The 14,151-nt window shown below is 41.5% G+C and overlaps 1 protein-coding gene across 5 annotated transcripts in view; it reads right to left on the bottom strand.

The window, feature by feature from the left end:
* LOC309350600 (meiosis inhibitor protein 1-like) overlaps positions 1-13,848 on the bottom strand; it is a 28,713-nt gene extending 14,865 nt beyond the window's left edge. For all 5 annotated transcript variants that reach the window (XM_081877589.1, XM_081877588.1, XM_081877590.1 and 2 more), the window contains exons 1-14: positions 13,554-13,848; positions 12,617-12,747; positions 10,554-10,668; positions 9,922-10,038; positions 8,615-8,714; positions 7,893-8,027; positions 7,611-7,725; positions 6,334-6,425; positions 5,225-5,366; positions 4,257-4,368; positions 2,712-2,772; positions 2,303-2,400; positions 852-1,026; positions 612-759 (exon numbers count right to left, since the gene is read on the bottom strand). In XM_081877589.1, coding sequence (XP_081733715.1) covers positions 612-759; positions 852-1,026; positions 2,303-2,400; positions 2,712-2,772; positions 4,257-4,368; positions 5,225-5,366; positions 6,334-6,425; positions 7,611-7,725; positions 7,893-8,027; positions 8,615-8,714; positions 9,922-10,038; positions 10,554-10,668; positions 12,617-12,747; positions 13,554-13,839 — 1,827 coding nt within the window. In that variant the 5' untranslated portion in view covers positions 13,840-13,848. The remainder of the gene's footprint in view (positions 1-611; positions 760-851; positions 1,027-2,302; positions 2,401-2,711; positions 2,773-4,256; positions 4,369-5,224; positions 5,367-6,333; positions 6,426-7,610; positions 7,726-7,892; positions 8,028-8,614; positions 8,715-9,921; positions 10,039-10,553; positions 10,669-12,616; positions 12,748-13,553) is intronic.
* Between the last annotated feature and the right edge of the window lie 303 nt (positions 13,849-14,151).

Here is a 14,151-nt window from a genome sequence, read left to right as displayed (position 1 = left end):
CAATACCATTTTCATTAAAAGTGTCATCACATGCACAACATTTCTTTAAAAATTAAAAACTGCATCCTATAATACTTTGAATACTAGAACAAAATTAAACAGCTATGTATTTTCCAAATGTAAATGGCACATTCTGGATACAATTTATGACAGCATTTGTGGGTGGGGACAATCCTCTCACTATCTTTTTGCAAAGGCCTGCCTCGTTTCTTTCAATGTTCTTGGTGCCTCCTGTACACTCTTTCCACTCTCACTTCTGAGTGTGTTACTACAGCACTGGATCAGGCATCTAACACAGTAGACATCCAGTATTCCTGTACTGTCTCACTATTCCACAAACTTATTCAGGAGGAGCTTTCTCCTTGCTAGATGGGTCCTACACTGCAACCCTACGCAAAACCAGAAGATGAATGATGGCTATTCTCCTATAGCAAGGCTACTTTCTCATGAGAAAGCAGATGAGATATTGTGCTGCTGGTGCTGTATCCTGGATACTAGTACTAAGAGAACAAAACAGTGACTTTTAATTGTCTGGAAAGGAACATCAATAACAAACTTTCAGAAATGTGACAGTGTAGATTTTAAAAGCTGCTCTTGGAAGCAGTGATTACCAAGTCTAAAGCTTCGGTCTTGTCTTGACAGATTGCCAGAAGGTACAAAACAGCTTTGAAGACATATGGGGGTGGACAGTCTCCTTGGTCTTGGATTGACAGAAGAAAACTTCTTATAGCTGAGAAAAGCTCTGTTTCTGGAACAAATCTGAGAGCAAGAAGGTTTGTTTTTTAAGTTAAGTGGATTGATCTCACCTACTGATCCCCCCCCCGCCCCCCCGTTCCAGTCACTTCACTTACTTGTCTCCTTGACTAAAAGCAAAGTAGAAAAGAAGGAGGAGACTATACTGGTGACTACGAAGGGTTTCATCTAAACAGAAAGATTCTGGGGTCTCAGATAAGAGGCTGAGGCTTTCCTGTACCCCGAAGTTCAACTGTGGCAGACTCTTTTGCAAAAGTTCTGATAGGTCATGCACTAAAAAGAAAGGCAATCAGAAAATGGCATGAAAATGGCAGCAGCACACAAACACAAAATAAAAAGCTGGGGGCACAGAACCCCAATGTCTGTTTACCCCCTCCCACAAAAAGAAATATTGATAATACACTGGTACCTCTGGTTACGAATTTAATTCGTTCCGGAGCTCCGTTCTTAACCTGAAACTGTTCTTAACCTGAAGCACCACTTTAGCTAATGGGGCCTCCTGCTGCCACCGGGCTGCTGGAGAACGATTTCTGTTCTCATCCTGAGGTAAAGTTCTTAACCCAAGGTACTACTTCCGGGTTAGCGGAGTCTGTAACCCGAAGTGTTTGTAACCAGAGGTACCACTGTAATAATCCATGCTTCTCTCATAGGTAAAGGTAAAGGGACCCCTGACCATTAGGGCCAGTCGTGACCGACTCTGGGGTTGCGGCGCTCATCTCGCTTTATTGGCCAAGGGAGCTGGCGTACAGCTTCCGGGTCATGTGGCCAGCAGGACTAAGCTGCTTCTGGCGAACCAGAGCAGCGCACGGAAACGCTGTATACCTTCCCGCCGGAGCAGTACCATTTATCCACTTGCACTTTGACGTGCTTTCAAACTGCTAGGTGGGCAGGAGCTGGGACCGAGCAACGCGAGCTCACCCCGTCGCGGGGATTCGAACTGCCGACCTTCTGATCGGCAAGTCCTAGGCACCACCCACGTCCCAGCTCCTGCCCACCTGTGCTTCTCTCATATTACCCTTCTATTCCACCTTACTCCACAAAAGAGACAGGAACATAAAATATGCTCCATATCTCATGCTATCTTATATGAGACGACTGGCCAGAAAGTGATTACATTCAATTGTTTTAAAGATTTTGGGGGGGGGGGGATGGGCCATGCAGGTGTTGCAAGAGCCTCTACTTACAATACAAAGCTGTGTACACACACCCTGTTTACTCTGCATTGAGTATGATCCCATCATTGGTTTGGGAAGCAATGGGCTTTGGTCACAATCCCGTATCTGTCCTGTATCTATCCTGTTGGTTCTTAAGAAATACTGCATTTTGATGTGTTTTCCTCCAAGCCAGTTTCAATCCAAATGGAGAAAAAGAATGACCTAGCTGCACTTTAAGCTAGCAATGTATACACAGCTAATGTCACTGAAGGCAGCTAACTCAAAGAGCGTGTCTTCCCCAAACCTTTTGCCACTATTTCTGTTCCCAGACCCAGCTGTATGCTGCCAGGTTCAAAGACACATCACACACACAGAAATCACTTTATCAAACTTGCCCTCTTGGGAAGAATCCTCCGGCTTCTTTGAGGATGAATGAAGATTGAGGCATATGCTATGCAGGAAACTTGAACAAGCATGATTCAAACCAGGGTTACTTGAAAGAGAAAATAAATTATGCAAAATGAGAAACTGGAGGTGCAGACTTGGTCAAGACACCATCTCTAGTTTATTAATATCATTAGCTTTGAAGTCACCAAGGCTTAAGGCAGTATTTAATTGTAGGCTTTATTTGCTATTTCCAGAACATCCAAAATTAACCTGGTGCTCTATGAAAATCATAAATCTCATGTCTAAGGGTCAACATTACAAATCTATTAGAATGTCTACAGGTTAACACGGGAAATGAAGAGAAATGTTTCAAGAGAGATGAGCGTGAGAATTAGTTTAACTATCCCAATTTAATACCTTTGTGCAGTGCAGAATTTGGCCTTCAGCTCCAGGTTCAGTTGGATGAAAGAGGAAGATGCTGGAGGGAAGGATAACAGTGCTCACACAAAATGTTTGAGTTAGGATTTTCAATTATACAATCTTAAGAGAATCTGAAGAGTACCTAGCGAAGCCTTACTCAAGGCAACAATAATTTCAAGGCTCTGAATATTCTAAAGGATTCTCTACATACTAAACATGATTTCATGTCTCACGATGTCTCGCTGACATTTCCAAGTGTCATTAGAGATGATTACAGAGTTGCCACTATGGAATTATTTGCTTTTTATGGGGCATTTACATGATATTGTCATCAAATTGTTGTCCTTCTGCATTTTCCTCGTGCTCCTCGTTTCTTCCTCAGATCATGCATAATCCAAATTTATGGTAGAGCCAAACAGTAACGTAGTCTCTGCAGGTACAGGTACTCCTCTGTCTTTTTAAAGGTCTGGTTCTGAAGTGCACAGTGACATATTCAGGTGAGTCTATCCATATCTACATTTTGGCTTGTCTTCATTGTTACCTTTCCAACTGGCCCCATTGAGGGCTTGTCTACACTTCCACTTGTTCTGCCGTTTCCCTCGAGGAAACCAACTTTTTTTTCTGCTGAATTGAAACAAACATCAGCTGGGTTTTCTGCGGACTGATGTTTACTCCAATTCAGCGATATAGAGTGGGTTTTCCTGGGGAAAGTGGTGGAAACAGCTTGTGCCCATGCCAGGAAAGCACGGGACAAGCGGAAAACCTATTGGACCCCTGCTTTCTACTCACGGGACAAGTGGAAGTGTGGATGAGCCTTTAATCAAATCATTCTTAACAGATTTTTAAAAATTTGTTTGTGCAAATAGGGCTTAAATGAAAAGGCATTTTAGCACATCTTTAAAAATGTTTAAAGACAAGATGCCCTTCCAGAGGGCACAATTTTAGCATCATGGTATTATAAATTAATTGTTTTAAACTGTTAGAATCATAGAATTGTAAAGTTGTACAGACCCCAAGGGTCATCTAGTCCAACCCCCTGCAATGCAGTTTAAGTCTGCCTATTTAAAAAGTGATTAAATAAATCATGCAAGAACACTTTAAAAAAAAGTGTATTTGTACAAATTAAACAGAATATTAAAAATGGCTATAATTTTTAACTCAATTTCCCATCCTTTCTTTCACAGCTATGTCAAATTCACTAATGTGGATGAAACAAAGCAGTATGTACACACACATACAAAGTGCTATATCCCCTGAAGTGTGATAGTTAAATTTTAATTCTGCATGTAGCTTACAGCAGAAGAGCAATAATTGGGGAGAACTGGGCCACTAGCCTGCAGGCACTCTAGGTACAGAACACTTCCATTTTGATTGGAGAATGAAACATTTCAAAAACACATCTACTCTAATAGATGCTTCGTTAATGTTAGGGGTTCTTACTGAGCTTTATGACACATTAACATTCAGCAGCAACAAATTCTACAGCTTAGTAATATGCTTCTGAAAGAAATATAGAAAATAGCCTCTTCCAGTTTTCCTTACCCAGCTTCATGGAGAATCTCTTACTTGAGTCTGGCATAACACTGAATAAGATGTTGAGGGTCGAAATTAAGACTTCCATGAGAGCTGGGTGGACAGCTCTTTCAGAATATTTCTGCAGGGAAAGGGGGCAAATATACTTTCACTGTCACAGAAAGAAATAACATGCAACTCAGATAAGACATGAGGAAATCTTTTTAATGGGCCTGACAAGTTTGATAACTCCAAACCACAGGGCATGGTCTAATAGAAAGCTCCTGTCCAAAAACAGCTTGTAACAAGAATCTAGATCTACAATGACTTCTGACAATAGACTTAATTTAATATTTGGAAAGGGATGCGGGTGGCGCTGTGGTCTAAACCAGAGCCTCTTGGGCTTGCCGATCAGGTCAGCGGTTTGAATACCCGCGATGGGGTGAGCTCCTGTTGCTCGGTCCCAGCTCCTGTCATGCCAAAAAGTGCAGGTAGATAAATAGGTACCACTCCGGCAGGAAGGTAAATGGCATTTCCATGCGCTGCTCTGGTTTCGGTGTTCCATTGTGCCAGAAGCAGCTTAGTCATGCTGGCCACATGACCCGGAAAAACTGTCTGTGGACAAACGCGGGGTCCCTCGGCCTGTAAAGTGAGATGTGTGCTGCAATCCCAGAGTCATCTGCGACTGGACTTAACTGTCAGGGGTCCTTTACCTTTACCTTTTTAAACTTTAGATGCTCCTCTTTATTCCCCACATACCTAATAATTGGGGCAGGAAGTAGAGGGAAGGGCACAACATCACTGCCTCCACCAGCCAATCTCTTCTGCATGGGGCACAAACTCTGTCATGCTCACTTTCCTAGTGCTGGTGTACTCAGGTCCTGCTAAGGCATCTAGTTAGCCACTGTGAGAACAGGACACTAGACTAGGTGTTCCTTGCTTCCGTATAAACATATGTGAACCACTTGATGTTTGGGTGGGGTAAAAGGAGACCCTACCATGACTATGGGAATGCAAAGAGAGTCAGAGATCCTCAGCAGAAACTCAGAAAAGCTTTTCAGTGTATCTTCATTCTCTGAGTTGGGAGCAGTGAAAGAATTCTCCTGAGCCACAGGGTCGTTTTGTGATTCCACAGCTAATCTAGAAAGACACACAGGACTGTCAGACAGGCAGAAGCTATTGCATCATGTTTCTACAGCATCCTGGCTGGACCTCAACTCCGTAACCAGAATGTTGAGTTTGAATGTGTTCAATCTCCTCTTGGTATTAATGGCCTCTCAGAGAGCTTTTTGTCAGCAGAACCCTTCTCACGTCTTCAAAATGTGTTCATCAAACTCATGAAAGGGGAAAGAAACCAAGACTGTGCCTACTGTCCCCTCCCAAGTTCCGCACATTCGGCAGAAGATGATAGAGCTCTACAGACACACAGTTGTACATCAGGCATATATATATGTAGGCACAGAGTTCCAGTCACACCTTCCACTGAACATGTAAAGGACAGGGCCACCAGGTATGTTCCTGCTTTACTTTCCATGCACTTTGAAGAGGTGAGTATGACTCCAAGCACTCAACCCTGCCTAAATTCCAGAGTTGTTACAAAGATAATCTTAAGGATACCGCTATGAACTTTTAGGAAGATGGGTAGAGTGTAAACGCAGCACGACCAATAAATAAATGGTGCTACTTTGGGTGGGGGAGCCTACTTTAAAAGGCCCCACTGGGTTCCACTCCCCACCTCCCACCAGAGCCTGCTAAAACTTTGGATTGGCTTTGTCCCTGGGGCTGGTGAGAGCCAGAACAGTGGCCCCCCAACCCATCCCAAAGCCAACTTGGCTCCCAGCCAGAGCACAACCTTATCCGCTGCACAAAGGTGGCTTCCTGATATTTTTAGCACATACGAAGAGTAAATCTCCAGGTGATCAGCTATTGAGCCACTTGAATGTAGAGGAGCAAAGCAGGAAACCCTGGTTCATACCCCTTTAATCATATCCTCAGACACAGATGCAAGCTTTGCGCATCTCCCCTACAATTTCAGAAAGCTGTGAACAAATTGCTATCTGATCTCTCTTAAATGTTCTTAGGCTAAAGACAGACAGAACTTCCTCACCTACAAGCATTTCTGAAGCTTTCTAAAGCACTCTGCAGGAACTGTCCCTGCTGTGAAACTGTTTTGTTCTGATGTCTGCTGCCTGGTTGACCCTATGACATTGAGATGAGAGAAAAGGACTTTCTTATGACCTTCTACTTCATGCCACCAGAATATCACGTTAAATTAACAATTGCAGTCACCAAACGTTAGCTTGAAAAGCCCTCTAATTGTTTGAAACACTAAGGCTGCTCATCCATTTCTTCTCTTTTGCTATCATGAGCCACCGTTAATTCTTGTTCAGCAGATGCACACCAGCTTCTTGTACTGAAAAAGGCAGAAGAGAATTTCCCTCTTTTCTAGTCAGCAATAAATAACAATAGAAGTTTTCGTAACTCCCAAGTGTTTGGGTTACAGCATGTTATAGATAAAAGGAGTAACCCTGTCACACTATAAAAACAGGAAAGAATAAAACTAAGTTCTAGAGATTAGCCTCTTTCTGTTTTAATGTCATTGCAAACTGATTCCTTGATTCTGAAAATGTGCTCCTGCACTGCACATATACTTGCAATACTTGTGTAATGTCTCTGCAACATGCACATAAAAGTCACATTTTGTGAAATTGCTCATCCTACATGTGTGGTATTGCAATATTTACACATCTACTGTAGAGGAACTCCACCTGAACTCAGTAAACTATACTTCCAAGTAAATACAAACAGGATTTGGCTGCACATGCTCACAATGTTCTGGAAAGCAGGTAAACATCAAGTGCATGTGCAGAGGGTGCCACTCATTCTTGTATTTTGGAACGACAAGAATTCGTTTCTTCTCCATCAAGACACTTTGTAACCCTCTCTGCGATCCCCAGTATAGTACTCCTGACTTTGGGCTACACTATAAGGCTTAGCATGAACATGCAAACATTTATTCATTTCTATATTTTAAACTTTGTTGAAAACACATGTTTTGCCGTCCCATTATTTGGACCAGCTTTCTTTTAAATCCCTGCTGTTTGCAAGCATGTTACTAGGTTAGTCCTATGAGGAAATCCAAGTGGAAAATTCAGTCCCAAATATAAAAAAGATTCAGAGAACACCCTTCAGAAAGGAGTGAGGCAGATCGACTATCTCAAGCATAGCAACAAGTCTGCTAACATGAGAGGAGGGCTTTTTGTGGAAAGGACTGCCAGAATCCCACCACTATTTGGGGGTGGGAGCACGAAGAGAGGACTTGGTCACACATCTGGCCCACATTACCTGCCAATCAGAATAAAAACACAACACTGAATGACTAACCATGAGCCTCCTATTAAGAATTGGCAGTGGAAGATCACTACATCGTTTTAATACACCTTCGACCAGCTTCTGTAACTCTCTGTATAGTACGGGAGGGATGGTCACATGATCCTTTCTGCAGCGAAAAGAGTAAGACAAGTTAGGCAATTAACTTGGAAGCAAACCTCTGGGGAGACAGAAATTCATGGTGGTCCAGATGTCAGCAAAATCAAGAGTGCAAGAAAGGACTAACCTGGGTGTCCAGCTACAAAGAAAAAGTTCACCAAATTGTTTCCCACTTACCTCAGTATTGCAGCCACAGCTTTCACAGCTTCAGCTGCTACTTCAAGAATAGGACAGTTTAAAGCTTCTAGAAGAACACTAACTGCATCTTTAAAGACAGAGGTATTTGTAAATAATTTGATTTCTGCTGGCTGCCTGAAAAAGAAGAAAGGCAGATCAAATCTTTAAATCATAGCCTCCTATAGAAAGATTGTCACATGCATACCAGTATAGGAATAAATTCTTGATCGGTTACTGCTCAGTTGGGATTTGGTCTGAAGCTTTAAATTATATTATTGGTAACAGTTTCTCAATAATAATCCTAAGCATGCTTTGTATGAACAACATGAAGGCTTTTGCTACAAAATACCTACAGGAACAAACAGTTAAGTTGTAAGTTCATTGCCAAAACTGCAGATTTATTTATTTATTGAATTGCTTTGCATAAAGCAATTTAACAATAAACACACCAACAATAAATATTTGTGCATGTATATACTGTATACAATTTCATGTCTAATACAAATGGAGTCCAGGATAAAAATTTCCACTTAATTTTAAAAATTTTATTTCACAAGCAAGCTAGTGGATAGTGTGTTATCGCTTATGAGAATATACCCTGGATATACCCCTTTCACCTAAAACCTACCCCCCCCAAAAAAAAAACCCTAAATCATCCACGAAAGGTGCTCCCCCACTCATTTTGCAAATTAAAGGCAACCTGGAACTTTGAAATCTCTTACCATTTTAAAATTTCAGTGAAAAGTAGAAGCCCCTGCTTTTGCAATTCCACATTATTAAGATGCAAGATTTCTTTCAGGCTCCTTAAAATGGGTTCAATGCCTGGAATAAAGTCAAAAATATTTAAGCAGGCCCCAATCCATGAAGGGGGTTCCCGTACTGAAGCAGAAAGGTGGAAAGATTTGGGCAACTTATTTCCTGAATGTTATGTATTAAGATTAACTGCAGTTCTCACTCAGGGCCACCAGTATGCAAATGAAGGATTGAGAACTGTCACTCTCTGATTGGTTAGCTAGTTGGGAGTTGTTACTGTTACAAGTTACTTAGTATCATATAAAGCAGCCAGCTGGGCTGCACCGAGTCTGACTCCAGGAGCAGTTCTAACTGCTGTAATAAAGAGCTGTGAATCTAACAGAGCTGTGTCCTTCGTCCATCTTTCCCACTATTTAACACTGAACATCAAGTGATAGAGGCTGTTTGGACTCATTTTAGCCCATCACCACATATGTGAAGTACTTTGAGCATGCTGCTTTATAGATGTGAGTCGTGGGCAACTTATAACCGTCAGGACCAATGCCTGAACACCTTCCACATGAACTGCATCACAAGGATTTGGGGTAGCACATGGCAGGACAGAATTTCTAAAAAAGATGTGTTCTCCCAAACCCACATTCCCAACAGGTTCACCATCCTGTCTCAATGATGTCTAAGCTGCCTTGGTCATGTCCACAGAATGGAAAATGGCAGGATTCCCAAGGTCGTGCTCTCAGTCAGTTTCAGTCCCCCATTTTGCAGGGGATGGAAACTTTAATTACTCATTGCTTTTCTCAATCTGGGTTTCCCCTCCCCCCCCCCAGTCCTTTTACAGAGAAGCGGCATTATCTTGCTATAAAAGTGAAAAGAAAACAATGAAAGGAAAGCCACAGGGAACAAAAGCCGAGCAATTAAGGGGCAATTCATCACCTGTCTCCCAGTCATGCCGAACAGGACACAATAAATGATCAGAACAGGTAGCTTTTGATTAAAGACACTGCAGCTTTTCACAAGCCTTAGTAGTACTTGTGGAGTTGCAGTTGTATTACACTGCAGAACAACAGCCACAAATAAAGTTCGAAAACTCATGGAAAGACAACGGACAAAACCCTAGAATGCAATGACTGGGCAATGTCATCATCTGGATTCTCTGAAAAGTTAATGAACAAAGAATGATGCGATAACAATGGATAGCAATTGCAAACAAAATGGCTAGTGTGGAAATGTTGAATGGCATGGCAGCAACGCCATCAGGCTGTGGAGAATGGTGATTTACCATAGACAGTGTGACACTTGGAAAAGAAAAGCTGTTCCTCAGTCAGCAGCAGCAGGCAGCAATAAATTGACCAGGTGAGAATTTCGCTCATGCAGAAGAGACACTCAAACAGAAACTCTGCAAACAAAAATAAAAATAAATGTATTCTAGCATCAGTTGAGCCCAACACAACTACTCCCAAAAGGAGGGGAAATAAAGAAAAACACAAAAGAAGCAAATGTTAACTTAAAACTCTGACACATCTTGAAACTACGGGGGGGGGTGAGTGCTGAACCCTGCCATCTGCCTGCGAAGGAAAAAGAAAGGGGGAAAAAGATTGTTACTGACCTGGCTGCTGTGCAAGTTGCAACTCTGCTGCTACAATTATTTTAACTGTTTTTAATTGGGGGTGGGTTTTTGTTGTTGTTTGTTTGCTCTAGTAACCTCTAGGTTAGATTACTGCAAAGTGTTATTCGTGGGGCATAAAATTCTTCTTATACTGTACTTACAATTTCTAGTTTACGTCACTCGGAAGTATTATTGGTTAACAGTGCTGCAATAGCTGCAACTATTCCAAACATAGCTTTGCAATCCAGTACCATGATAACCTGCAAATTGGCAAACAATAAACAACAGCACATTCTTCTTGTTACCTGGGATATCGGCATTGATAAAGGCAGGAGCATATGTTGCTGGAGAATGCACCAGTACAGCAGCCATACACTGAGCACTTGCTACCTGTAATACCTCATCTCTAGACAATAACAGCTGTGAAAGACATAAGACTAGGTATTAAAGAGCCATTGTTACACTAAATTACTGCAGCATTAGAAAAAAATGTGTTGACCAAATGCAAATCAGAACAAGAATAATAATTTAAACTAAAAAGAAATGCTATTGTCATAGAGCCACACTAAGCTAAACCATGGTTTAGCATTCAAATATTTATTTAAAAAAATATTTTTAACTATTCAGATGTCTTGGTTCGCACGTCACACTACGCATGGGGTAGACAAACTTTTTGGCTCTGCAGGCCAGATCTTGATCAGGTTGTGCCTCATGGGCCGAATTTGACACGAGGTAGGACCAACTACCTGTCAATCATCTGACATCACCCCATAAACTGGAAGATACTGCTAAAAGAGGGTTTTTTCTACATTTTAGCAGCTGCTTCACTGAAAACTCTTGGGGTCATTTTGCTGCTGCAAACTAGAGCTCTTGACTTAGTTCTCCCAACACACTACAAGTAAAAAAAAAATAATGACAGACCTTGGTTACAATTCATAGTTAATCTAGTTAGCTAAACCACAAGCCCAAATTTGGACCATGGCTTAGATCAGTACAACACAGCAGCAAGACAACTGGAGGAAAGCAAACCAACCACAGACTCCTCTCTAGGAGCCCACACACTCATGCATTTACACTAAACCATGGTTAGGGTTACTCTGGCATGCAAACCAAACCATCTGAATAGATTTTATTTCTAAATTGAACAGAGAAAATAGTGTTAGAATAATCACAAAACTATGGGCAAATACATCAAACAGCTGTATATGCTGCTTCTAGTAATCATAATGGGCGTCATCCATTGTATTGTTACACACTACCCCAATCTTTGTGCAGTGCGAGGTTCTAGGGGTCCAGGCGCTTACCCAAGGTTTGTGTTTCCTTTGGAAATGAGGCACAACAGAGACTGCGGCGTCTTTATGATATGTGGTTTATTTACAGATGTATACAACCTAAGCCTACAATGGAGGGGCTTCCAACATTACACTCCATGATGGTTCCATTTCTCCCATTGCTGCCACCTTGGATTCAAACTGTCAGCCCACATTATGCTTTGACCACCCTGCCCCCCCCCCCCAGCTTCAAAGGCTGACCCCTTTTTCCTTTTTCCTGCCACAAGGAACTGAAACCCTAGAAAACTTCCTAGAAAACTGGCACTGTCTTCTGGCTAACAATCTCAGAGCTCAGAGAGGGGCTCCCCCCCATTTGTTGGCTTGCACAGTCTTTGCTTTGCTGATGGCCCACCTCCCTATCTTTGTTCTCTGCTGATGGCCCATCTCTCAAGCACAGAAAAACTGGTTTGGCCTGTACAGTGGTACCTCGGGTTAAGTACTTAATTCGTTCCAGAGGTCCGTTCTTAACCTGAAACTGTTCTTAACCTGAAGCACCACTTTAGCTAATGGGGCCTCCTGCTGCCGCCGTGCCGCCGGAGCACGATTTCTGTTCTCATCCTGAAGCAAAGTTCTTAACCCGAGGTACTATTTCTGGGTTAGCGGAGTCTGTAACCTGAAGCATCTGTAACCTGAAGCGTATGTAACCCAAGGTACCACTGTATTTTGACATGGATAAATTCAGCATCTGGCAGCCCATCTTAATACTCCAAGCACTGATTAAACTCCAACACTTACTAAACCCAAGAGCTATGGGTGTGTTGCACCCACAAACTCATAACAGTATTATGAAAATTACCCCATGTGCAACCAGGAAAAAGCATTCCCACCCATTCTCTCAGAATACATTTAGATGTAGCATAGCACTTTTAATTTTCTTCTACAACACAAGGTATTCACTAATACCTATATTTAGGGAATATGTAACAAAAACTTGCCATTAAGCAAATTCAGCATTTACCATTAATGTGTCAACTCGGAATAATAACAAATCTGGCAGCAGATGTTAGGAGGATGGGTTAAATCTTTTTGGCAATTACCTTCTTGATCATTAAAGGTAATGGACTTTCTCGCTCAAACAACTCTGGGCTTGGAGAATCTGCTCCTTTTCCTGAATTACTCATAATAACTGAAACAAACTTATCATATTTCAGCAGCTGCTTTAGCAAACCTGCAATAGAGCAAGGGGAAAGAAAATGAGAAACTAACAAAACAAGAGATATTTAAACATAACTTCATTGGGTTCTGAAACGTCTTTATGATTCCAATTCTATTGTTGCTCTACTACCAAAAAATATTTTGACCACTCTATAAGCAATATTGTATTATCTGTACAAATATCTACATCAGATTATTTATTTTCGATTTTCCATCAGAAAAGCAAAAAGCCATTGTCCCTCAACATTTTTTTTCTGGCTCTGAAAAGTCAAACTGACTCCTGATATTGACTGGAACAGATGGTTAGCTATTAAGGAGTTACGCTTCCAATTTCCAAATCTCCTGTCCCTTCCCCACTTTAAAAAAACAACTTTTTTATTTTGCTAACAGGGCAGCTGGGCATTCTACAATGTGCAGGGCCAGCAAGAACCCAGCCATTCACCAACTTAATATGCCATAGATCTAAATTTGCATATATACATATAAAAATCAACCAATTCAACTTTTGTTGCTTAAAATTTGACCATAAGAGTATAGCACAGCATATCCAAATTTGTGTTAGGTGCCTTGCCTTGAGGGGTTTTTTTTGGGGGGGGGGGTGTTTTTGGTTTTGAAAAAAACTAGCAACATGCCTACACATGGGTTCAGAATCTGAAAGGCAAATTAAATCCTCATGTGAATGATAAAAGAGACTGGATTTTAAAATTGCTTTCTTCTGCTTTCTATTCCAAAGCATTCCAGAATGAAAGGCGTTACTAGCAGCATTTGTGAAAACATCCCAAGCTCTTCCCCTCCTATTCCACTGATTGAGCACCTTACCCATACAGTTAACCTGCAGCTCCTTGGTCTGTGAATTCTTTAGAGTAGTCAGAAAGAGGCCACACAGCCTCTCTGTGAAATGAACAAACAGCCTCTCTGCAGCACTGGGGACAGAGTACAGCTTGCCATAAAGATAACATACAGCAGCCTTTATGCTCTCATTTGGGTACATCAAACCTGCAGCCAGATGCTCCATCATGTTACATGCAGAGAGAACAGAAAAGGCAATTGTAAAGAGAGAAAACACTGTTAACTTTGTCAATTGTGGGCTGGCCAACAGGGGCATCGTTTAAGGGAGACAGAGGAGACAGTCACCCTCATCCTGAGTTTCATGCAATTATTCCTCATGAGCACCCTTATCCCCAGAAAGCTCGTTACTTCTGTATGCTGAGCAAACTGATTTTTTAAAAAATTTAACTGAGCCTACGTACTACATCTGCACATCAAGGTACAAATCCCTTTGCTTAAAAAACACACAAACTACAATTTGGTTCTTGATAACTGATAACATAGCTAATATGAGATATCAAAATAAACACAATGTATGTGTTTATGTATACGTATGTATGTATGTTTAACTTCTGGGTTTTTTCACAAT

Source organism: Podarcis erhardii (genome assembly GCF_964252035.2).
Source record: "Podarcis erhardii genome assembly, chromosome: 10".
NCBI lineage: Eukaryota > Metazoa > Chordata > Lepidosauria > Squamata > Lacertidae > Podarcis > Podarcis erhardii.
The sequence above is the reverse complement of the archived record's forward strand: the minus strand, read 5'-3'. Positions and strand labels throughout refer to the sequence as shown.